Below are 15,109 nucleotides of genomic sequence, written 5' to 3' on the forward strand. Positions count from 1 at the left end.
CAGTGATTGGCTACTCATTGGTGGAGGCCATGCCAGTCAAGTAAGGATTGACCAGTGATTGGCTACTCACTGGGCAGGGAGGCATCAGTGGGCAGGCTGCAGGTGGACTTCCTGGGGTCCAGCAGGTCCTCTGGGAGAGGTTGGCCGTCTATCTCACTCTTCAAGATCATCCAACTGGTCCTTGTCTATACAGAGAAATAGACCGCTTTTGTAGTGAATAACAATAAAGTCTCAACAGCCAATTATTGTAGTGAATACAGTCTCAACAGCCAATTATTACAGGATATCCAAGGGCGGATTGATGTGTAGGTGCGTGGGACAGACAGACAGACAGACACCTCCTCACCTTGACGTCGTCCCCTTCTGGCCAGGATGTTCTAGAGGCTGTAAAACAGTCATACAGTACGTAACGAACCACACTCCTGATTTTACTGTATATAACATAACACGTGACATCCCAGTCTCTGTACCACACATCTACAGTGGCAAGAACAAGTACGTGAACCCTTTGGAATTACCTGGAGATCTGCATAAATTGGTCATCAAATTTGATCTGATCTTCATCTAAGTCATCACAGTAGACAAACATAGTGTGCTTAAACTAATTTCACACAAATTATTGTATTTTTCTTGTCCATATTGAATACATAATTTAAACATGCACAGTGTAGGTTGTAAAAAGTATGTGAACCCCTAGGCTACTGACTTCTCCAAAAGCTAATTGGAGTCAGGAGTCAGCTAACCTGGAATCCAATCAATAAGACGAGATTGGAGATGTTGTTTAGAGCTGCCTTGCCCTTCAAAAAACACTCACAAAATTTGAGTTTGCTAATCACAAGAATCATTGCCTGATGTGAACCATGCCTCGAACAAAGGAGATCTCAGAAGACCTAAGATTAAGAATAGTTGACTTGCATAAAGCTGGAAAGGGTTCCAAAAGTCCACGGTAAGACAAATTGTCTATAAATAGAGAAAGTTCAGCACTGTCGCTACTCTCCCTAGGAGTGGCCATCCTGCGAAGATGACTGCAAGAGACAGTGCAGAACGCTCAATGAGGTTAAGAAGAATCCTAGAGTGTCAGCTAAAGACTTACATAAATCTCTGGAACATGCTAACATCTCTGTTGACGAGTCTACGATACGTAAAACACTAAACAAGATCGGTGTTCATGGGAGGACACCACAGAAGAAGCCACGGCTGTCCTAAAAAAAACATTGCTGCACGTCTGAAGTTTGCAAAAGAGCAACTGGATGTTCTACAGCGCTACTGGCAAAATATTCTGTGGACAGATGAAACAGTTGAGTTTTTTTGGAAGGAACACACAACACTATGTGTGGAGAAGAAAAAAGGCACAGCACACCAACATCGAAAACTCATCCAACCTGTTAAGTATGGTGGAGGGAGCATCATGGTTTGGGACTGCTTTGCTGCCTCAGGGCCTGGACAGATTGCTATCATTGACAGAAAAATGAATTTCCAAGTTCACCAAGACATTTTTCAGGAGAATGTTAGGCTAGCTGTCCCCCAATTGAAGCTCAAAGGAAATTGCGTGATGCAACAGGAAAACGAACCAAATCAAACAACAGAATGGCTTCAACAGAAGAAAGTACACCTTCTGGAGTGGCCCAGTCAGAGTTCTAACCTCAACCCGATTGAGATGTTGTGGCATGACCTCGAGAGAGCAGGTCACACCAGACACTCCAAGAATATTGCGAAACTGAAACAGTTGGTGGTCAAAAATTCCTCCTGACCGTTGTGCAGATCTGATCCGCAACTACAGAAAACGTTTGGTTGAGGTTATTGCTGCCAAAGTAGGATCAACCAGTTATTAAATCCAAGGGTTCACATACTTTTTCCAACCTGCACTGTGAATCTTTACACAGTGTGCTCAATAAAGACACAAAAACGTATAATTGTTTACGTGTGATTCATTTAAGCAGACTGTGTTTGTCTATTGTTGCGACCTAGATGAAGAGCAAATTGTATGTCCAATTTATGCCGAAATCCAGGTATTTCCAAAGGGTTCACATACTTTTTCTTGCCACTGTACATCTATTTACCAGCTACAGTACAGTATGCTGCACAGACTGCATCCTATAATAAATCAACTGGACTCTGTGACATCATCATCACGAGACAAGCCCGTCGAGGATCTCCAAATGGGCCGGGCAACACCTACTGCTTTAAAACAACAGTGACACAGTCAACAGCAACAACCCTAGTGACGGTACCGTTGTGTAACTAACTATCACAGTGTATAGTTAGTATTTGAATGTTGCTATATAGTATGCTCAGTGCCCAGTTTATAATTTAGAAAGCAGGCCTATTTACTCGGAAGAGTTAGTGAAATGGTGTATTTTGTGGTGCGTTCTATTGACCATAAGCATATGTCTGTTAGAATATACACAATCTAAACTGAAGACTGTTAACTCATAAATTGTGAGAAATATGCTGTGATTAAGTTGTCATATTTCATATGTATTGTAGATTGTATCGGCCTGTAGAATAATCCTCCCTCGTATGACACAGAAGATAAGGCATTATACAGCACATGCATTCATTTATTTCGATGGCATTTTGGTCCTCTCTTTGAAATACATTCGCACGCATACAAGAAAGGAGAAAGACCCGGAAAAAAACACAACATTTAAAACGTGACAAATACACAAAGGGTTATAAGTGGAACAAAAAAAGTGACCAAGACACCATCAGCACCACAACACCAAGTGATTCATACCCTCGACCAATCCCAATGGACACACAACAACGTGATCAGGTCACATGTACTACTAGGACCAATGAGCTACTGAGATGAATATGGGCAGGCATGGACGGGATGAGCAGACACAAACACAATCAGGGAGGTGTGAGAAATGAAAAGTGATCATTAAAAGGTGCAATACGGCCACTTGTGTTTTCCATGTCGGACTTTTGACTCAGGCAACAATGATTTTGCAGTGTACTTTACGGACACATTCTCCACAAAATAATTCTACAGTACAGTCGTGGCCAAAAGATTTGAGAATGACACAAATATTAATTTTCACAAAGTCTGCTGCCTCAGTTTGTATGATGGCAATTTGCATATACTCCAGAATGTTACGAAGAGTGAGCAGATGAATTGCAGTTAATTGCAAAGTCCCTCTTTGCCATGCAAATTAACTGAATACCCCAAAAAACATTTCCACTGCATTTCAGCCCTGCCACAAAAGGACCAGCTGACATCATGTCAGTGATTCTCTCGTTAACACAGGTGTGAGTGTTGACGAGGACAAGGCTGGAGATCACTCTGTCATGCTGATTGAGTTCGAATCACAGACTGGACGCTTCAAAAGGAGGGTGGTGCTTAGAATCATTGTTCTTCGCTTGTCAACCATGTTAACCTGCAAGGAAACACGTGCCGTCATCATTGCTTTGCACAAAAAGGGCTTCACAGGCAAGGATATTGATGCCAGTAAGATTGCACCTAAATCACCCATTTATCGGATCATCAAGAACTTCAAGGAGAGCGGTTCAATTGTTGTGAAGAAGGCTTCAAGGCGCCCAAGAAAGTCCAGCAAGCGCGAGGTCCGTCTCCTAAAGTTGATTCAGCTGCGGGATCGGGGCACCATCAGTACAGAGCTTGCTCAGGAAAGGCAGCAGGCAGGTGTGAGTGCATCTGCACGCACAGTGAGGCAAAGACTTTTGGAGGATGGCCTGGTGTCATGAAGGGTAGCAAAGGAGCCACTTCTCTCCAGGGAAAACATCAGGGACAGACTGATATTCTGCAAAAGGTACAGGGATTGGACTGCTGAGGACTGGGGTAAAGTCATTTTCTCTGATGAATCCCCTTTCCGATTGTTCGGGGCATCTGGAAAAAGCTTGTCCGGAGAAGACAAGGTGAGCACTACCATCAGTCCTGTGTCATGCCAACAGTAAAGCATCCTTAAACCATTCATGTGTGGGGTTGCTTCTCAGCCAAGGGAGTGGGCTCACTCACAATTTTGCCTAAGAACACAGCCATGAATAAAGAATGGTACCAACACATCCTCCGAGAGCAACTTCTCCCAACCATCCAGGAACAGTTTGGTGACGAACAATACCTTCTCCAGCATGATGGAGCACATTGCCATAAGGCAAAAGTGATAACTAAGTGTCTCAGGGAACAAAACACCAATATTTTGGGTCCATGGCCAGGAAACTCCCCAGACCTTAATCCCATTGAGAACTTGTGGTCAATCCTCAAGAGGCGGGTGGACAAACAAAAACCCACAAATTCTGACAAACTCCAAGCATTGATTATGCAAGAATGGGCTGCCATCAGTCAGGATGTGGCCCAGAAGTTAATTGACAGCATGCCAGGGCGGATTGCAGAGGTCTTGAAAAAGAAGGGTCAACACTGCAAATATTGACTCTTTGCATCAACTTCATGTAATTGTCAATAAAAGCATTTGACACTTGAATGAGCCATTGACACATGAAATGCTTGTCATTAGACTTCAGTGTTCCATAGTAACATCTGACAAAAATATCTAAAGACACTGAAGCAGCAAACTTGGTGGAAATTAATATTTGTGTCATTCTCAAAACCGTATGTGGCTACAAAGAACACTGGGGGACAAAAAGGTTCATAACCTTGGGTGTGTTATGGAAAGTCACTATTTCAGATGCCTGGGTGACACATCTGAGATAAGACCCGTTTGACTGTAAAACCTCCACCCTCTGCAGTTGCAGTAACAAGGCACCCAACGGTAAAAGGTAAAAGGTAAATACTCTGCCTGAATTGCCGACGCCTTTCCAATAGAAAAAGACGGGAGATGGGTCAAAGTCGCTTGAAAACAATGGGCCACGGCGAGAAGGACGTGAGTAGGAGGAAGTTGCCCTATAGCCACTGATCTTAGGTCGGTTCGATGTTTCCCCCCGCCTAATGGTAAGAGTTAGGATCGCGGACAGGAAAGCTGATCCTATGGCTGTGCCTACGGGCAACTTCTACCCGGAGCGTATGGGACAGGCGACACGCAACACATCGTGCAGAGACCAGACCAGGAAGTTACACCAGGAAGTAAAGGAGAAGAGATGACTGTACCATGCTGCTTGTAGATAGGGGGTTTTCTATAGATATTATCTATCTTGACCTTAGTCTCTGAAGATGAGAGGAGGAGAGGCAGAAAGAAATGAAAGAAGCCCAGGATGAGAGAGAGAGAGAGAGAGAGAGAGAGAGAGAGAGAGAGAGAGAGAAAAGCATGAGTTAGCAGTTATTGAGGGATGGAATAGTCTGAGAAGCAGCAGTAGAATATGGGGCAGCATTCTTTATGGTTGATCCAATGCAAAACATATTATATTTTTATTAGAACTGGCAAGACAGGGTATTATCGCCAATAAATCATCACTTGCTGTCACTGTTCATGCAACACACACAAAAACATGTCATTTTGATCCAGTCCTATTGTAATGTGAAGCAGACACTCGGTTGGGCATCCCCAGAACAATGGTAATTGTTGATCGATGTTGTATCCAACAATACATTTATTCAAGTTTTCCAAAAGTCATCGGTAATAGAAACCATCATATATTTCTCCCTTACTACAACACATCATTCATTACTGCTTATAGACCAACCAAATAAACAAATAAGCATATCAAATAACAAATAAAAGGGCAAATTACTAAATTCAACTAATTCAATTAAACAATTGTGCGAATTTTGTTTTACACAATAATTGACACAGTATGTCTGTCCTAAGCTGATCCAATCCGTTTAACGTTCGCAGGACCCAAACACCATTGTGTTCGCTCGCAACAATACATTAACTGCGCTCTGCTCATGAAATAAAACATGTGTGGGTCCCTTTCTGCCCTGTTTCAGCCACTGCCAGCGCCAGGGAGTAATACACATATAAAATCCATACGATGGTTACAAAACACATTAAGTAGATCATCACTTTGCTTTGTTCATTTATTTACGTCAACTCCATCCAAGTACGGGGACTTTTCCATGTGGGTGACTGACACTGTGATAGTGAATGGAAATAATGACGATGAATCCCCCCAAAAAAGGGGCTTTTCACTAGAAAAGTCTACGTTATGTCCATTGCAATGTGCTGCAAACGGTTAACACTCATCGAAGGGCGGTGGACAGAATATGATGCAGGGTCATAGACCTAAATTAAGACTCTTCTCAATCGCTGTCCCATTACGGCGTCTGTGACAGCAGGCGCTCCATTTTAAAGTAGTCAATATCTTCTTCTACTAGTTCTACAAACGGAAAGGGTGGAAACTGCCACCTGGAGGGTGTTGTTTCAACCGGTATAAAGCCAATGTTGGTGATTTACTGCCATCTGCAGTTATGGAATGTTTGCTAACAAGACCTTGGTTCAAATTAGGGATGGGCACGGTTGATCGAATATCCAAACGGACGTTAGTATTCGATTACTTGAGTAAGTGGGAATGCAGACCTATTTTAACAATGAGAAAGATTTGTCTAAATGAAATGATCCTTTGTGATGTTTTTACCTACAAGGATATACTGCTGTGTATTAATCCCTTCGTGTTGCCCTGACATCGGTACGCTGTTTTCCTCACTTCAAATAGAAATGACAGGCACTCACCTAACAGAGTTTCCACAAGACCTCCTGAAACAGATACATTTTCTAACAGAATCAGTTCTACAATGGCAAAAATTTGACTACTCTTTTGCTGTTGCTGACAATTTACCTGAGAAATTACCAGAGAAAAAGCACCCTGTACGGTGTTTACCTTTGCCATTGTCACGCCCTGACCTTAGAGAGACGTTTTAGTTCTCTATTCGGTTAGGTCAGGGTGTGATGTGGGGTGGGCATTCTACTGTATGTTTTGTATTTCTGTGTGTTTGGCCGAGTGTGGTTCCCAATCAGAGGCAGCTGTCTATCGTTGTCTCTGATTGGGAGCCATACTTAGGCAGCCTGTTTTGCCACCGTAGTTGTGGGTAGTTGACTTTGTTAGTGGCCTGTATAGCCCTAGGAAGCTGTACGGTCGGTTTTTATTTTTATTATTATTTATTTTTTGGTGTTTCTTGTTTTGTTGGTGACATTCTAAATAAAGGAAAATGTACACTCACCACGCTGCACTTTGGTCCGGTCATTTCCCTGACCGCGTTCGTGCCAGCCATGTGCTTTGTGCCGTTCTGATATGTCGAGAGTCGAGAGCAATTACACTTCTGGGAGGGACTATCGATTATCCGGATATCCCAAAAAATGTCATGATATTATTCAAATAGTCAAATTATTTCAAATTACCATCCCTAGTACAAATACTATTTCAAACATCTCAATTACTATCACATACATTTCGAAGTAAGTATTCAGATATTGATATTTGAAAAGACAAGTGGTTGAATACTGGAATGTATTGGAAATACACATGGAAAGTATTGGCATGTATTTGAATAATTTTTTCAAATACAAATAAATATTCCCATGCATTTGAACCCAGGTTCTAGGAGTATTTTAAAGAACGTATTTGGAAATAAGTATCTGAAAATATTATATAATTATATAAGTTATTTGAAAATAAGCAGTTGTTGATATTGGCCACATTACTTAAACACCAAAATACAAAGTACATATTTAAATAACAAATACACATGTATTTGAACCCAGGTCTGGTTCTCACGAGTGTAATTCATTGGCTGATCCCTCCTGATGATCTGAATAGAATGTGATCCTTCCTTAACCCATAGGAAGTGATGACCCTTCTCAGTGGCGCTGCCCATGCAGTCCGGTTCTATGTCAGCCATTGCTAGTGACGTCGTAAAAAAATGTGCAGCAGTTACAACGTGGTTGCATTATAAGAGCATATGATAATGTTGATCCAACATGTCTGTGAAAGTGGAATCTAACGAATCTCACTTTTACCTGTGAAACTGAAGAAACATTCAGATTTAGACAGACCTCAACATATTGTATAGGACAGGATCCCAACATGGGATAAAGAAAGAGAGAGCTAAAGAGAGAGAGAAAGATATATTTAGAGCGAGGGAAAGGAGTCAGGGAAATCAAATGGACAGGATAGGTCCGAAAGAAACCCTTTGACAGGGATAAAAGACTAACACAAGAAGACAAGGAGAACAGAAAAGGGTTAATCCCAGACATCTGATATACTGTTATTGTATAATGTCCATCCACCTACTTAGATCTGTTACCTAGACAGACCTGGACAGACGAGAGCAGGCCGACGGGCATGGTGCAATAGAGAGAGAGGTCGTGTTGAGGGGATCAAGGGTCACGGGGTCAAAGGTGAGAGGTCAAAGCGAAGTGGAGAACCTACCTGGTACGTGGAAATGCCTGGGAGCAGCCACATAGGTGGAGGAGGGAGATTTGCCGTCGGAATAGGTGGACAAACTGGGTGTACTCCGACCACTTTCACTACCTCCAATGGGGAGGGACAGGGGAGAGCAAGAGCCGTGGACAAAAAAAGGGGGGCAAAGAGAGGAGCAAAGAGTCATGCTGTTGTGCTTACTGGTCAAAGATTTAACTATGAAGCGGAACCAACTTTATTCATGACAATTATCAACTGACTTGATAACCCAACCACTAGGGCCATAGGTTTTTCGTGACCATTTACCCAGACCAGGAAAAACTCTAGGCCCTTGCTATTGGTACTTGGCTCATGTCGACATCATAAAAGATGAATGAAAGCTATGAGCATCTTATAAAGGCAGATTGCTAACAGAAAATATATATATATATAGGTTGGTTAAAGGCTTTACCAGTTAATGGCAATGCATTGAGGACACGGGCGCAAGCTGAAATGGGACAGCGTCAATGTGTTTCTACTTTCAACTGAAAGTGTGCGCGACTGTAATTATGACCACAGTCCATCACAATGCATTGTGTCACGCAGGCTGGGTGATTAAGTCACTGACACCTTACAGGCCATAACTAATAAACATCTACATAAGAGAGTTGAAAAGAACAGAGGGTGAGGGGAAAGAAAGACAAGAAAGAGGAGGAGGAAAAAAAGAGGAGAGATTATTCATTTGATTGAGCACACGCGCCTCTCTCGCCTTTGTGGGAGGAACAGAAGGCAAGAGCGAAGCCGTTGGGATGCAAGAGGATGAGGTCATTCTGACAGAAACACACACATGCACACACACACAAGCACAGACACACACACGTGCACACAAACACACGCGCACAGTCACGCAGATGCACACACACACACACACACACACACACACACACACACACACACACACACACACACACACACACACACACACACAGTAATGCACACGCATGTCTACACACACACGGACACACACACAAACTGGCGTTAGTGCAGACCTCAGTTTATTTGCAGGGCAGCACCTCCACAAATCTGGAGCTAAGGCAGGACACTGAGCCCGAGGAGAGGTGGTAGGGGGGGACAGGGAGGGGGGTGTACTGTTTTTTTTTAGGTATGACCCTCAGTGACATCATAGAGCGACGTAGCATATCTCAGAATAAGAATCTACTAACAAGTGGTAGCAATTCCTCATTCAAGGACTAATCCTCATGTGCTGATAATAACTCATTGCATTGGATGCAGTTGTCATTGCATCATTTACATCAATTCATCGAGTGGATTTTCTTTCTGTCATTGCCTTTATCCCTCTGACTCATATCTTTTCCTCTCTTTTTCTGTCTCCATCGCATTTGTCTTCCACTCGCTCTTCAAAATTCAATTCAATTCAATGACCTCTTAATCTCTGGTTAAACATCCTGCCTCTAGCACCGTGTTGAAACCAAACAGCTAAGCCACTTGTGTACGTGTGAGGGATAGTTATCCACAAACACAATCATTTAAACTAGACTCCTGAGGGAACCTGAGAGTTCATTAAACCCAAAACCAGAGCATAGAAACAAACTCTCTTTACACGCTGTGTTAGGAACCGCTTGAGCCTGAAGAGGCAACCAGCCCAGTGTGTGTGAGTCCGCGCGTGTGTGTTTTTGTGCGCAGAACGACGTGCCACTGCAACTGGCAACCAGACCCCAAATTACGGCACCGTCACTCCACCACTCCTCTCCTCCCTTTCATTCCCTCATTCCTTCAGTCCTCTCTTTCATCTTGGCTCGCTGAGAACTTTTACTTTCCATCTCTCCGCCTTTCATGGAAAAACCACCGAAGCCTGGCCCGCGGAGTTCTGATTTACAGTACTAACGCTCCGGTCAAACCTCATCTCTCTCTATCTCTCTTTCCTACTTTCGTTCACTCCTTCTCAAGGCTGTTTCCCCCTCCAACTTCTTTACGGGGGGAGTTCAACCTCAAATTCTTATCAGACCAAAAAGTGACCCTCTTCCAACCCCCATTCCATGTAATGACTCTCTACCTCGGGTTTCCCCCTCTCTTCCACCCTCTTTTACTCTCTCCCTCTTCCTAACTCATGAGACGTGAGTTATCTCCAGTGACCCAATGAGTCAGAATCCCTTCAAGTCCTGGGGCATAAGTCAGCCCGTCATTGAGACGAGTATCATGGTGTGTCTCCAGTGATAAAACCTGTAAATCTGGATAACAATAAAAAAAAGAGCTGATGGGTATCTAAGGAGGCCTTCGTGGTTTGGCTGACACTGAGGCTTAGGAGAAGCAATGCAGCTGAGTGATCGCTTTTTCTTATCTCTTCCCCGAGGGAAACTGGAGGTGACTCGTGATTTTAAAAAAAAGTAGGCCTACTCCCACACCTGTCAAGGTTTTGGTCGAGTTGACTTAGGTCAAACACATTTATTCATTTTTCTTAGATACTGTGACTTATCATGTTCGTTCCAAACTAGACCGCAGACCGACATATTTAACTATAATACCGTATACCCCCAAACTTATATCTCCCTGTCAGCAACCCTCCCACAACCATGAAACCAACCACCTGCAGTTTCTCCCACTCACTCCATACAAAATCACCATCGGACACCAAAGGTTTAAAGGGCTGAAACACACTGAATAACAACAGTCAACTCTAAGGCAAGGCATGGTTCCCAAAATACCAACAACAACATAAACACTAACAGGCAATCCATTTCAAGTTAAGGGCAAGCCAACATTTGAGGTTACAAGTACAACACTTACATCCCACCAAACATAGAAACATAAAATAAGGAAGTAATCTGCCATCTTCTCCCCCAATATCAATATATTCCCATGTCAAGCATAACTGAAATATAAACAGTATATCGAAAATATCCACAATTACAGTCGGTTCTCATGCACAACAACAAGACTAAGACAACCTGAAGACAACAAATAGGATCGTCCACAGACAATAGAAAGGGCAAGCAAAAACAAACTTAAGGGGTCCCAACACACAACCTTGATGCACACCAAGAAAATCCAGTATTATGCTAAGAGAAAGAGAAACAGCGATAGAGACCAGGGGGATCTGGTGCGTTACCGTGACTGTGAGGAGGTAAATTGAGATGCAGGGACGTCTTAGGTTTAGATTCAGGTGGTAGTAGGGGGTCCTGTTTGATGCCTAGGGGGTGAAGGAGGGGGAGAGGGTGGAGACGAAGCACAGGGAGGTGGTTTGACACGTCACACCTGTGTGGGTAGGGGAATACTCGCGTGGGGTACAATTGAACCCCACTTGTGTGCTGAAAAATTGTGTAGAAAAATGGTGCTTATGGTAACTCTGATGGGGGGTTGTGGCAGTGCTGACATTAGAGAAACAATAGGCATTTATTCTATGTAAAACTGTCAAAACAACAACAGCAGAAACCATGCAGATATTGTGGGAAACACAGCACACAGAAATGTAATACCGATAGGTCTAAAACAGTCATTGTGGGACTCGTTGGGTACCATTGTTAATTTAACTATCGATTAGTTTAGAGTTTGTACACAGCTGGGGATGGGGGACGTGCAGTGTTATCACTGAAGAGCCGGGATCAAGTCTAAAGCTGACACTGCACTCCACACCGGCGGCCCCATGGGTCCAGGACAGCGTGCTAGGGACCAGGGGAGGACTTAGCTACCTCTGAAGTAGGGCACATAGTTGTGCTGCTGGAGCATGGCCAGGGTGGTAGGGTTAAGGGGCAGAGGAGAGTTTCTGCCTCCAGGAGAGACTCTGCCCCTGGGAGAGATTCTGCCAGGCACTGTCATCCCCCCAGGCATTTGCAGCGCCCCAGGGTACTTGGGGGGTAGGCCCTCTGAGTAGTGCATGGGGAGGGAAGAGAAGTCCCTAGCCAAGGGGGAGAGGTACTTAGGCCCCCCCGTGTAGGCCGAGGGGCGGGGGAGGGAGCTGGAGTCAAGGGGCTGGCCATTGTATCTATTACCCATTGCTTTACTGGCCATATAAAGATCCTCTGTAGGGGAAGATGGTGTAGAAGGACAAGATGGTTTTTCGAGCATAGAGGACGCTGTCCATAGTACTGTCCCATACCCAATAGACAAATACAGTACAGATTCTGTGGTAATACCATGTAAAAAAGTGATGGCATTAACCACCTCATTCAAAGAGAAGCAATGGAATGAATATTGATGAAATGTTAGAAAATTCTGCAAGGGAAAAAAAAAGAACAGCATCTTGGAAAAAACACGTGCTCTCTAAAGTAATAGAATGAGCGTGGCAAATCAAGACGAGGCTTAAATGAGGGGGTACATTTTGGAATATGATGCACATAAATATTACATCATACACCAGGGTTGGGGTCAGTTTAAATTCCAGTCAATTCAGGAAGTAAACCACATTCCAATTCAAACGTCCGTGTACTTCCTGAATTGACTGGAATTTAAATGGAACGAATCCCAACCCTGTCATGCACTATATGCAAATGCTGTATATTAATGACTACAACTGTACATATTATTCTATTATAATAACGTATAACATACAGATAATAGCTAAATACTATGTTCTACTTTCCGATATGTCAACTCTATACGTCTTTCTATATGTCAAATGTACAAACATTCTATATGACAAATGTACAAACATTCTATATGTCAAATGTACAGACATTCTATATGTCAAATGTACAAACATTTTACTATGTGGTCTTTTTTTTGTTGAACTGCTGCTCGCTGGAGGTGAGGGGGGGGTACCTACCTGGCCTGCTGTAGTTCTGGGGGGAGCGGGATGGGGTGTACCCTCCATACCTCCCCTGGGAGCTGTTGGAGCTGGGGCTGGAGGGCCTCCTCTGACGGGGAGACTTCTCTCCGTCGCCCTGGAAACCAGGACAGGAAGTTACGTCATCACGACGTCACACAAGGAGGGCAACTGAGGACGTCACGGGCACCAGCCAAATACCGAACACGGAAGGTTCGCGGGAACGTTCACGCCCTCTGCCGTCGCGGTGGAGTGCAATACCACGGAATCATAGGAATGTGTGTTCCACGTCAGATTATTGGGGATTCGCTGATGTTATTTTGATGATCGGGATCAATCACTGTAGAGTGTGCGAATGTCCATGAAAACCACCCTTTTGCGTCAACGCACGCACACAGGCACGCACACAGGCACGCACACAGGCACGCACACAGGCACGCACACAGGCACGCACACAGGCACGCACACTTCAAGTCTAATACACAGCCATCAATAACATTTGAGAGGAAACATAAAACAAAGTTATGGGGAAACATTGAAATGAGTCATGTCCGGGTAGAGCTCAGTATGAGGTCCAGGCATATTTTACCTCTGTTGGAGCAACTGGGGTAACTACAAATAAAGAGGGGAAGACAGAAGCAGACGAGTAAAAGATTTGGCATGGGCCCTCAGATCCTCAAAAAGCTCTCCACCCCTGTACTGGTACCACCTGTATATTGCCAAGTTATCGTTACTTACTGTGTATTTATTTAGACTTTTATTTACTTTTTATACTTCTTCTCTTATTGTCTTTCCCTCTGCATTGTTGGGAAGGGCCCGTAAGTAAGAATTTCACTTTTAGTCTACACCTGTTGTTTGCGATGCATGTGACGAACACAATCCGATTTGATTTCAGTCAAATTAACTCATATCATCTGAGGTAACATGAGTTAACCGAACAAACATGATTGTAGGCATGACTTTGACATTCGTTAGGCGTTGGGTTTAATGAGTATGACTTGCTTACTTGCTATACCCCTCCCAATGTCTACAGTTGTGGGAATGTTGAGGGAAGGAGCAAAACAACTCCAACTTAAGACATTTTAGTCAACTAGGCTGGGAGAGAGCTATGATTCAACGGAGGGAAGGAGTTTCCTTTAAAACAGGAAGGAAGGATACATTTTCTGCGTAAGGCTACACGAGACTGACGGATAAAGGTCAGTTCAGTGGTTGGCTTATGGAGAGAGAGAAAGAAAAAGAGAACGCAGCTCCCTTGCTCCTTCCCCGTGTCCCCCCTTACATCTCCGTAGTGTCGTTCCTCTGAGGGGTAGCTGACATAAGGAGCGTAGGAGAGCATGTCTGGCCGGTCGATGTTGTAGATGGCCTTGATCTTTGGCAGAGCAGCAAGGTCCTTGTAGTCCAGCATCTCATCTCCTAGTTTGGCCTGGGACACAGAGAAACACGCCAGCTCAGTATTTTTAACGTCAACCACTTTGATCATGGGAAAATGATAATGGTATAGGCAATTCACTCGAGCACAGTTGAAATACTGTCGTCGACTTAGCACAGTCGACGATCAATCAATCGATTGATTGCATTGCTTGCTCTTTGGGGTATTATGCTGGCTATCTATAAAACACTTTGTGACAACTGCAGATGTAAAAAGGGCCTTATATATTTTTGCTGTTGACTTGATCACAGTGGACAACCTTGGTACTGGAGACCTACAGGACCGGGCAGGCTTTTGCTCCAGACCATCACTAACACACGTGATTCAACTAATCAACTATTCATCTCGATATTATGTCATTGAATCAGGAGTGTTAACGCTGGGCTAGAAATAAAAAATAAAATAAAAACCTGCATACACACCACAGGAGGTTGGTGGCACCTTAATTGGGGAGGACGGGCTCGTGGTAATGGCTGGGACAGAATAGGTGGAATGGTATCAAGTACATCAAACACATGCATTCCCCATGCATTTGATGTCATTCCATTTGCTCTGCTCCAGCCATTATCATGAGCCGTCCTCCCCTCACCAGCCTCCTGTGATACACACTGTTGCGCTCCAGGACCCCGGGTAGTGGCCCGCTGTTG

General features: G+C 43.8%; 1 protein-coding gene across 9 annotated transcripts in view; it reads right to left on the reverse strand.

Moving 5' to 3' along the window:
* The window catches only part of LOC118369141 (actin-binding LIM protein 2), a 121,731-nt gene that overhangs the window by 2,754 nt on the left and 103,868 nt on the right, over positions 1–15,109 (reverse strand). For 5 of the 9 annotated variants that reach the window (XM_052495759.1, XM_052495756.1, XM_052495753.1 and 2 more), the window contains 7 exons: positions 14,313–14,456; positions 13,034–13,151; positions 11,961–12,290; positions 8,284–8,385; positions 5,066–5,122; positions 347–384; positions 71–185 (listed from right to left, as the gene is read on the reverse strand). In XM_052495759.1, the coding sequence (XP_052351719.1) occupies positions 71–185; positions 347–384; positions 5,066–5,122; positions 8,284–8,385; positions 11,961–12,290; positions 13,034–13,151; positions 14,313–14,456 (904 nt within the window). Of the gene's footprint in view, positions 1–70; positions 186–346; positions 385–5,065; positions 5,123–8,283; positions 8,386–11,380; positions 11,462–11,960; positions 12,291–13,029; positions 13,152–14,312; positions 14,457–15,109 lie in introns of all 9 variants that reach the window. The other 4 variants (XM_052495760.1, XM_052495758.1, XM_052495761.1 and 1 more) reach the window with 4 other exon arrangements.

Source organism: Oncorhynchus keta, chromosome 35 (assembly GCF_023373465.1).
Source record: "Oncorhynchus keta strain PuntledgeMale-10-30-2019 chromosome 35, Oket_V2, whole genome shotgun sequence".
Lineage (NCBI taxonomy): Eukaryota > Metazoa > Chordata > Actinopteri > Salmoniformes > Salmonidae > Oncorhynchus > Oncorhynchus keta.